Raw genomic sequence first — 11,445 nt, forward strand, 5'->3', positions numbered from 1 at the left:
AGCCTTTTCCCTAATCATTCTATAAAAATAAGATATGTTTGCTATGTAGGATTTTTTATTTTAAAACATGTACTTTGAGGGAATTCCCTGGCATTCCAGTGGTTGGGACTTGGTGCTTTCACTGCCAGGGCCCGGGTTCCATCCCTGGTTGGGGAACTAAGATCCTGCAAGCCATGTGGCACGGCCAAGAAAAAAAAAAAGATTTTATACATAAAGAAAAGTTGCAAGAACAATAAAGTATTTTTGCCTACTAAACCTAGGTTCATCAGGGCTTAACATTTTGCCATATTTGCTTTATCATATTCTCTGTGTCTTTTCCCATCTGCCCTCATTATTTATTTCTTCTGAACCATCTTATAATAGGTTCCATGTATGATGCCTCTTTAACGACACCTTACTACTTCCATGTATATATATTGCCTGGTGTAATGGTTTCTTAGAAGCGGGAAACTGCCGTTTTTGTTAGCTGTTGCCAAATTCCCCTCCATAGCGGCTGTATCAGTTTTCATTTCCACCACCGATGCATGGGAGGGAGTACCTCGTTCTCCACACTCTGCCAAACAACATGTTGTCGAGCTTTTGAACGTGTGCTAATCTGATGGTTAAGAAATAGTATCTCAGTGTTTTAATTTGCATTTATCTTATTCAAAAGTTAAACATCTTTTCATATGTTTAAGGCTATTTTAATATTTTTTGTGAATAGTCTGTTTATGTCTTTTGACCATTTTTCCTTGTGCTTTCTTTTAGTTTCTTTTGCTATTTTTCTAGCTTTTGAATGAGAATTGAATTTAGTTTTATTCTTTCATTTTTATTGATTTAGGTATCTAAAGCTATATATCCCATAAATCCAGATATATAGTATTTTCATTATCCTTTTCCTGGAAATTCTGTAGTTTATGGTTTATTTGCCTATTTTCCCCAGAAGTTAATAGTTTTGTTTTTTTCAGGTGGAAGGATTTTTTGGGTTTTTTTGTTTATTTAATTGTTCTTAATTTCTATTTGTTATTCATTGTGGTCAGAGAGTGTTGTTTATAATATTTCTACTTGGTGAAATTTACTGAAATTTTCTTTGTAACCTAATATTTGATCAATTTTGATGATTAGTCATGTATGCTGAGGTTTATTCTTTATTATTATTCTTTATTATATTTATATATCAAGTTTGATATATAGCCATAACATTTATGATTTTGTTTTTTAAGTCTTCTGTAGCTTTTTTTGTTTTCTGTTTTTTGTTTTTTTAACCTACTTTATTTGTCTTATACTGAGACTGGTGTCTTAGTCTCTTATTATTAGGATATTTCTCCTTGTATCTCCTATAGTTTCAGCTTTATGTAGGTGGTATCGCCATGCTACTTGATGCATAGACAGAAAGACAGAAAAAAAGAAGAAAGTTTTTAAGCAAGAGAATGACATGATTAGATGAGAGTTTCAGAAAGATCTCTGAGGTGGTTAGGTTCTGGGAACCCCCAACACCAAGCCAGGTTGGAGGTTCATGGGGCTCGTTTGTTTTTCCTCTGTCAGGAAGACATCAGCATCAGAAGGACAGAAAGCAGCTTGGTGGTTTCTAGGTGCTGGAGAAAATGGGGAGTTATTGTTTAACAAGTAGAGAGTCAGTTTTGCAAGATAAAGAGTTTTGGAGATGGGTGGTGGTGATGGTTGCACAGGAATGTGGATATACTTAATGCCACAAAAATGGGTAAGATTGAAAGTTTTATGTTATGTGTATTTTACCACAATTAAAAATAATTTTGGGCTTCCCTGGTGGCGCAATGGTTAAGAACCCGCCTGCCAATGCAGGGGACACAGGTTCGAGCCCTTGTCCGGGAAGATCCCACATGCCGTGGAGCAACTAAGCCTGTGCGCCACAACTACTGAGCCTGTGCTCTAGAGCCCACAAGCCACAACTACTGAGCCAGTGTGCCACAACTACTGAAACCCGTGCACCTAGAGCCATGCTCCACAGCAAGAGAAGCCACTGTAATAAGAAGCCCGCGCAGCACAACGAAGAGTAGCCCCCGCTCGCCACAACTAGAGAAAGCCCACGCTCAGCACAAGACCCAATGCAACCAAAAATAAATAATAAATAAATAAATAATAATAATAATAATAATTTTAAAAAGAAAGGGAACAGTTAAAGAGGACCTGGAAGTGGGAATACATGTTGTTATAGACATTCATGTATAGATTTTTGGTTTTTTTTAATAAATTTATTTATTTATTTATTTATTTATTTTTGGCTGTGTTGTGTCTTCGTTGCTGCACGTGGGTTTTCTCTAGTTGTGGCGAGCAGGGGCTACTCTTCATTGCCGTGCGTGAGCTCCTCACTGCGGTGGCTTCTCTTGTTGCAGAGCACAGGCTCTAGGTGCACAGGCTTCAGTAGTTGTGGCTCGCGGGCTCTAGAGCGCAGGCTCAGTAGTTGTGGCGCACGGGCTTCATTGCTCCACGGCATGTGGGATGTTCCCAGACCAGGGCTCAAACCCGTGTCCCCTGCATTGGCAGGCAGATTCTTAACCACTGCGCCACCAGGGAAGTCCCTATAGGTTTTTATATGAGTATAATTTTCATTTCTCTGGAAAAAGTTTCCAGGATTGCATACAGTAGTTGCACATTTAGGTTTTTTAGAAAGTGCTAAGCTGTTTTCCAGAGGGGCTATGCCATTTTACGTTCCTACCAGCAACACATGAGTGAGCCAGTTTTCCTTCATCATTGTCAGTACTTGGTATTGTCACTATTTTTTATTTTAGCCAGTTTAATAGGTATGTGGTGATATTTCATTGTGGTTTGAATTTTCCATTTCCCTAATTGCTAATGATGTTGAGCATCTTTTCATGTGGCTATTTGTCATCACTTTACCTATTGGGTGAAATGTGTCTTCATGTCTTGTGCACATTTTAGTTTTTTATTGTTGAGTTTGGGGAGTTCTTTATACATTCTAGATGCTAGTCTTCTTTTATGGAAATGACACTTGTCTGAGGCTGCCACTTTGGATTTTGCTTGATTTTGAGTCCCTTTCCTGTGGCCAGTACTATGAGCCAGTAAATATTGACTTGTCTTCATATTTTGGCATTCACTTGTGCTTTTTCTTTCTGAGGATGACTGTCTTCATTTTGCCTATGTCCTAATCTCTCTCTCTCTTTTTCACATAGTCTCTTAAACATCTCGGTACCCTACTCTCTGTACCCACAGGCTCATAGAAGCTGCTGTTGGACTTTCTTTTTTCTTTTTTTTTTAACTTATAAGTAATTTGAACTTTGGCATATTCCCTGCCTCCTAGTAATGCTGATAACATGAGTCACGTGTGATTTAATCAGTGCTCCGTGATGAATTTAGTGTTTCTTGGGGGAAGATGTATGAAGAGATTCAGATTCAAATGGATGCCATTATCCTTCCTGCTCAGAAGCCTCTAGAATGGAATGATTTATTGACCAAAAGACCTCATAATCCCTATAAAACTTGTGCCATAATGGGATACTTGGGGGAAAATTGACATTATAGTAAAATTATAACTGACATCATAACCTTTCTCTTATAATCATGACAATAAAAATTCTTGGTCTTGGATTATAGTTCTAACTAATTATCTACTTTAAATAAGTGCAATATAGGGACAGGCATAGGGATCATATGTTTCAGCACTAGAAAGGAAACAATTATTATATCATATAGAATATCAGAGCTGAAAGAAAAGTTCAAGAAGGACTAATCTAACCCTCTATGTCATTCTACGGCTGAGGCTAAGAAAGGTAAAGCAATTTTCCTGAGGTTTCCCTGAGAGTTACTAGCAAGGATGGCCCTGGAACCAAGTCCTCTTGGCTCCCTGTCCCTTGTGCCTCTTCCATTAAATGGTCCCAACTCTGGTTCAGGCTTTGGTAGGTTAAGTATCATCATGACCATTTTCCTGTTGGGACAAAAGAAATTAAATCACTGGCCCACGACTGTACATGTCGTTAAGTAGCAAACGCAGGTGCAAGGGAGACCGGGAGGCTTCGCGTGCAGCATTCATTCACACACTGCATATATTGCCTGGCTGCCTTCCTTCCTTTCTGCCCTCTCTCATTTCTCAAATACTTAATGAACACTTGAACTATTTCAGGTCAAATTATGAGGTGGTAGTGTTAACAGAGTGTGGTCTGTTTTAAAGGGTGGACGTGGCTCATAGGTTTGTTTTTTGTTTTTTTGTTTTGGCTGTGCCATGTGGCATGTAGGATCTTAGTTCCCCGACCAAGGATCAAACCCATGCCCCCTGCAATGGAAACACGGAGTCTTAACCACTGGACCGCTGGGGAAGTCCGCAGCTCACAGATTTGATGGTGCACACAGGTTCAGGTTTACAGGCCTTCTCTTAAAAAACAAAGGTTTACGGCTAGGCTTTTCCTCTGTACCTCTAAAGCAGTGGGAGGGCTTGGTCTAACTGAACCACCCAACTTCTGCCTGCTTGAAGGGCAATGCCCTTGCTGCTGTGGTTTCCTGATTATCGACAAGAGGCTTATCTGTCAAATTCTTCTTTGGGTGCTCTTGAAATGTGTACCTCAGGTACGCCAGGGTTGCCTCATGCTGAATTTTCTTTGTCAGCGAAGGACAGAATGTTCTTCTCTGCTGCGCCAATAGCACTTTCCCATGTACACTCAGGGAAGGCTTTTCCCCCTCTCAACAGGGCTCAAAAGTCTTGACTGGAGTACTTCAGAAATAGGTCTGGTTTATACTTTTATAAAAACAAGCAGAGTCTGGGCAATTCCTAGCGTGGAATAGCACTGATGATCTGAATTTTTCCTAGGCAAGCACATGGATGGTGCTACCAAAAGGGGAAATGGATAGCACTTTGGTCCCCACTCAATAAGGAGAGAGGGTGGCAACCCCCGCTTGGTGAAAGTGAAGGTGGCATCTTATGAAAAGAGAGGCTGGTGTTCACGGAGAAAAAAGGCAGATGGCAGGTGGAGGTGTGAGGGGGAGAAATGGAGCTTGGGGTGCCTCGATGTGTCCATCCTACAGGCCTGCGGGAAAGAAGTTATATTTTCTGGGTTTTTTTCTTGATGCAATATGCTGATAGTCCATACGTACATTTGGAAAATAATTAAAGCAATATTAGAAATGGTCGTGGAAAAGTCTTGAACCTGGAATTGGCTGGAACTCTGTCCTGAGCATGCTGTATTTATCAGTGTACTTTGGAGTTGCCCCAGAGGAACCTTGTACCTCATCTCCCTGGCTGCAAGGGACCCTCGGAGGAGCTGCCTGTTTGCACTGAGTTGGGCAGAGCTGGGGATTCTTCCTCCTGTTCAGGGTGGGGCTAGTAGGAAGGGGAGAGTTTGCCTTGTCCTGTGAAGGTCTCATCATGGGTCAAATTTGCTCAACTAGTGTGTGACAGGTGAAGAACAATGGAGCCTGGGAATTTCTCCTCTCCCTCCTCCCTTTCTCACCACCACATGTGCCTGTCCCTCTTTCTTCTTGGGGGTAAGAAAGAGAATGTAGAATGGATTTGGATTTATATTTTGGTTCCTGAGACTGTAAAGCAGTTCCTGCCACTTTTCTGGAAATCTCTCTAATGTTGACACTTTTTTTTCTCCTCTCTTCCTTACCAGTATTTTCTCTCAAGTGTAAAACTGTGGTTTAGAGTGCAGGCTTTGAGACCAGATAGACTGTGGGATGGCTGTGGCATCTTATTAAAACTCAGTGATGCAGTGTCCTCATCTATAAAATGGAGCTATGTTACTGTCCAGATGGTTATAAGGATTCATTGATATAATATACAGTGAGTAGTTGGCATATTGCTGGGCACACAGTAAGTTCCCAATAAATGACATCTATTATTATTATAGCAGGTAAACTCTCTATGGTACCTAGAATTGTGTTTGGCATTGGGTAACCAAAAACTGGTAGAAATGATTATATTACTGATTTTAGTGGCTCTTGAGGAACTTCAAACTGAGCGTACCTCCTAGGGAGGTCCTCAGAGCCTTTTATGTTTTCTTTCAAGCACCTGACCAAATACTCTGGCAACAGGTGAGCAGCGTGATTCCAACAACAGCCTGCAGCTGTGTTGTCCTGACAAACCTGTGCATATTTGAAGTTTCACTTTAGAAAGCGAGAAACACATCCTAGTGAACATGCCTAGCTTATATGGGACAAGACTTTTCCAAAGTCACACTGAGACTGAATTAAGTTAAGCATTTATTCACTACCTTGCCATGTATCCAGCATGGCCCTCAGAGAGCTAACGGTCCAGTGTGAAGCCTTAAATCTTATTTTTGTATTGCTTTTTAAGTAAGAAAAAATGTGAAAAGTCAGTAGGAATAAAATATGGTGCTCTCTTGGACTCTCCCTTTGGCAGTACCATTTGTGTAGTGATGGAGAACTTGGGTTTGAATCGTTGCTCTGCCACCTGCTCACCCTGTGGTCTTGGGCAAATCATCTCTGCTCTTAGGGCCTTAGCTTGCCTATCCATATAATGGGTTACTAATGTCTCCACTTAAGTGCTTGTAAGAATTATGCGGAGTAATTCACGGGAAGTACCTCCAACAGTGCCTGGCATTTAGTTCAGCGCATGTTTGTTATTATTAGTTTTATCTCCTCCTTCCAGCAGCCACAAGGATTGTCTTTTTCAGTACCATGACTGACTAGGTGATCCAAGTCAGGGGTGTCCAGCGTGGTGCTAGAGTCTTATTTTGGTGCCTTAAGCCCAATATGACCTTAAGGGTGTTTTCAGACCTTGGGGCCTTTTTTTTTTCTTCCTTTCTTTCTTTTTTTTTTTTTTTAGAAATTCACGTTCTTTTATTTATTTATGACTGCGTTGAGTCCTTGTTTCTGTGCGAGGGCTTTCTCTAGTTGCGGCAAGTGGGGACCACTCTTCATCGTGGTGCGCGGGCCTCTCACTATCGCGGCCTCTCTTGTTGCGGAGCACAGGCTCCAGACGCGCAGGCTCAGTAATTGTGGCTCACGGGCCCAGCCGCTCCGTGGCATGCGGGATCCTCCCAGACCAGGGCTCGAACCCGTGTCCCCTGCATTGGCAGGCAGACTCTCAACCTCTGCGCCACCAGGGAAGCCCTCTTTCTTTCTTTTGAAATGTACTTTTCTCACCCTCTCGGTTTCAGTACTCGGGATTTCCCGCGGAAAGATCTGAATCTGATCACGACAGCCAGTGGGGCGGCAGTCCGCTGACAGACGCGGCCTCCCCGCAGCTGCTGGACCCCGCGGACCGGCCGGGCTCTCAGCACGACGCGTCGTGCGCCTACAGGCAGTTCTCGGAACGCGGCTCTCTCTGCTACGGCTTCGCGCTCGACCCCTCCAGGCTGGTGGAGGAGAGGCATTTCCACACCCAGGCCTGCGAGGGCGGCCGGTGTGAGGCAGGCAGGTACTTCCTGGGAGCGCCGCAGGCGGGGAGGGAGCCCTGGTGGGGCTCTCGCGCAGCCTTGCCCCTGACCAAGGCCTCCCCGGAAAGCAGAGAAGCCTATGAGAGCAGCATGCCTCACATCGCCTCGGTCCACAGGATCCACGGTAAGGGCGGCTCCAGCGACCCCAGCGTTGCGCCCCTGGGCAGGTTTATCATAGTCTAGCTTTGACCCTGGAGTGATCCCCACCCAATGGTTTTCTTCTTGAATTTACAAATCAGAAACTCTAACCAATGGGATTTTAAGAACCAAATCCACTCTTTTGAAGTGTATTAATGTTGCTAAATACATTTGTTTTGGACAGGCGAGTAAACATGATTCACATTTTAACATCAAGAAAAAAGAAAGTAAAGAAATTAAAGTGAATTGTTAAGTCTATTGAACTTGTAGTATGTATGCATTTAAATTTCTTGTGTATTATTTTCTTCTGCATTCTCACCCTTCAAATGTGGACCGGAGTAGTTTGGGGCTCATCTAGCAGGGTTTCTCAATGAGGGCACTATTGGCGTGTTGGGGAGGCCTGCCTTTGTTTCATGGCCGATCACTCATGTCACAGGTGTTTTAACCTACCTGGTCCTCTGGGCATTAAATGCCAGTAACTGTCCCCTTCTCCCATCATATGGCAACCCACAGTATCCTCTGTGAGTTGAGGATGGAGTGAGGTGTGGGACCCATGGGGATTTTCACCTTGGGATTATTACACGGCTCTACAAACACACAGAAATGGGCGCTGCAGTTAAAGCCGCTAGTGTTATTAATGCTCTTCTTTGTCCATTTCAATGTAAACTGGTCAAGGAGAGCTCATTCTGTCCATTCCAAGCTTAGGTCCAGGCAGGTCTTGAAAACCCTTCCCATTTTCTTAAAAGTCAGTGACACTAAGATTGATCCAATGGCTGTGCTATTACTCTTCTTGCTGTGTCTCTAGGATAAGAAATGTGCTAGACGCTGTTGTTCTCACACGTAGAAGTCTCCTGCACATACCACCAAGGCACCTACTGTTTTCTGTGAATGGTTTTGCTTTGTTTCCATTTTTGCTTTCTATTTTTCTGCTTTTATTTTGAATTTCTCTAGTTTGGTAGCCTGGGAATGAAAACCCAGGGCAAAGGGCAATTGCTTACCCAAGAATGGAGTGAAGTGAAAATCCTGCCTTAACCCACATGGTCAGGAGGAAGATATTAGAAATAAAATGAGAAGAAAAGGGAAAAGGAAAGCAATGACTAGTGTGATCCTGGGCTTCTCTGTTGCATTAAGCAGTTTACAGCTTTCATATGTCCCTTTCTGTTTCTCTTCTCTCTTTTTATATTGACTTCAGACTGTTTTGAGAATAACGTAATTTATGGAATAATATTTTAGATGCACTTTTCCTCCATATTAGATCTCTCTCCTTGGTTCAGAACAAGTTGTTATTAACATTTAAAATATTTATTCTTATTTCAGAAGCAATATCAGGGTTACTGTATGATTATGTGTGAAACAGATTTTTTTTACCACTGGATTTGAGAACGCAATATTTATATTTTTAATTGGAACCATATATATATATATGCACACATATACACACACACACATATATGAATATGTATACATATTTTAAACCTTCAAATAGTTTAATAACTTCAAATAGTTTAATAATTAATGTTAGAGCTTTATTATAACTCTACTTAAGAAACATGTAGCAATTTTAACATTTTAGGTGATTTAGTTGGAATTGAGAAACTAGTCCAGCCTATATCATCATCTTCCTCAAACCCAATGGAAAGCATTATCTAAGCATCACTTCAACATTAACACTTCTCTAGACAATAACATAAACCAAATCCTATGTATTTTTCTTTTATTATTTACAGTCAGACACATCCAGGGATGTGCATCTGTGGACAAGTATAAACATACTTTACTGTCTTGCTAATTGGCATTCACAACCCACGAACAAGGTTTACCTTCTAGAACACTTGTTATAAACTTCATCTGCACTTAAAAACCACTGAGAACTATGAATTCCAGGACAATATGTTGACACTCTGTCATGTTAGCCTGTGTCTGTTTCAAATATCGGTGCATATATTAAAATTGAAAAATATAAGGTTTCTTTTAATAGGAAAAAGAAATACACTTACAATACTGGGGGTGATTTTTGAGACCACTTACTTCTTACTTTTTCTAATTTCTAGGGCGAGGTCATTGGGATGAAGATAGTGTGGTCAGTTCTCCAGACCCTGGGTCTGCCAGCGAATCAGGTGACCGATATCGCACTGAGCAGTATCAAAGTAGCCCACATGAACCTAGCAAAATCGAAACTCTGATCAGAGCCACCCAGCAAATGATTAAAGAAGAAGAGAACAGGTTGCAGCTGAGGAAAGCCCCCCCAGACCAACTGGCTTCCATTAATGGAGCTGGGAAAAAACACTCCCTCTGTTTTGCAAACTACCAGCAGCCCCCAACGACAGGCGAAGTCTGCCACAGCTCTGCTCTTGCCAACACTTCACCATGTGACCACATCCAGCAGAGAGAGGGAAAGATGCTGAGCCCCCGCGAAAATGACTACGACAACAGTCCCACAGCACTGTCGCGGATAAGTAGTCCTAATTCAGATCGCATTTCCAAATCCAGTTTGATCCTAGCTAAAGACTATCTACATTCGGATATGTCTCCTCATCAGACGGCAGGAGACCATCCTGCCATCTCTCCAAACTGCTTTGGCTCTCACCGGCAGTATTTTGATAAGCACGCTTACACATTAACTGGATACGCCCTGGAGCACTTATATGATAGCGAAACCATTAGAAACTATTCCTTGGGCTGTAATGGCTCACACTTTGATGTAACTTCCCATCTAAGGATGCAGCCGGATCCAGCACAAGGACACAAGGGAACATCTGTTATAATAACCAATGGAAGCTGATGTTTTTTCTAAAATATTTTGTTCTTTAAGGATCTCTGAAACATATTTATCATTTAATGCCCCATTACCAACATTTACAATGCCACAGATTGTTAGAGTGGATAATTTAAGTTACTGGGTATTTGACATGTGTTCTTGTGAAATCAAAGATAACAGCACTGGCATTCAGGGTTATACACAGATAATGGAGCTAAAGTGAATACACGAATTGCCCCTCTATTTATATGGGAACCAGAATAGATAAATTTTGAATTGAAAAATACTTGTGTAGATTACGTGAGCATATATATCACATGAAAGGACCGATGGATGACAACAATCATTATGATGATACAGTGAACTTCATACAGACCACTATCCACAAACTGCTATATATACTTTACATATGGAAATACAGACTATATACCGTAAATATACCCCAAATGGGTAAGTTTCCTTAACCCTAGCACATTAAGCATCTTAAAGAAATTTCCATTCCCAAAATAACTAAGAAAGAGATATATCTTGTAAACTGGTTTCTTCTTTGTGGTTTCAACCATCCAGCTCATTTGGTTCAGGCATAAATTAGGGAAATGGTTCTGGATATGATACAAGAATGAGTTTTCACATGGCATCCATTATAAGAAATCAGGAAGTGGTGATTTTTCACCTTACTTTTGAGTTAGACAAAGAACAGGATCACACTGACATAGCAGTCAGGGTTTTTCTAAGTAAAAACACTGGGATATTGGGACACACATCAAAAGCCTGGTGTGCCCAACTGGAAATAGATTAGTAGAGATGGAAAGGCCAGAGGCAGAGAAAAATGAAATGATATCTCAAAACAAATAATTTCAGGGTCAGCATATGTAATCAACATACTTGGGGCTTGTAAAACTAACCAAATAAAAATTCAAACTAATTCACCAGGAAAAAAAGGCTGATAAGTGCAAAAAAAAAACCACACACAAAAAAAAAAAACTAAGGGAAACCAGTGAAGTGCTACATGACAGCAGTGTAAGTGTTTGAACACATTTCAAAGCACAGATGTGCAAATGTGACATGTGGAAAGCCTCAGGAGAGAGTCTAAGATAAAAGCCTAGGCTGACAGACAAGTGGTTAGAAGGGTACGAGTAGTACTCTGACTGAAGGAACAGGCAAAGCGTTCATTTTTCCATA

At 41.4% G+C, this 11,445-nt stretch overlaps 1 protein-coding gene across 2 annotated transcripts in view; it reads left to right on the forward strand.

Annotated features, from left to right (window-relative positions):
* SIM1 (SIM bHLH transcription factor 1) overlaps positions 1-11,217 on the forward strand; it is a 66,491-nt gene extending 55,274 nt beyond the window's left edge. For both annotated transcript variants that reach the window (XM_036870849.1, XM_036870848.1), the window contains exons 11-12: positions 7,089-7,491; positions 9,557-11,217. In XM_036870849.1, the coding sequence (XP_036726744.1) occupies positions 7,089-7,491; positions 9,557-10,287 (1,134 nt within the window). In that variant the 3' untranslated portion in view covers positions 10,288-11,217. The remainder of the gene's footprint in view (positions 1-7,088; positions 7,492-9,556) is intronic.
* Positions 11,218-11,445: the final 228 nt, after the last annotated feature.

Source organism: Balaenoptera musculus, chromosome 12 (genome assembly GCF_009873245.2).
Source record: "Balaenoptera musculus isolate JJ_BM4_2016_0621 chromosome 12, mBalMus1.pri.v3, whole genome shotgun sequence".
NCBI lineage: Eukaryota > Metazoa > Chordata > Mammalia > Artiodactyla > Balaenopteridae > Balaenoptera > Balaenoptera musculus.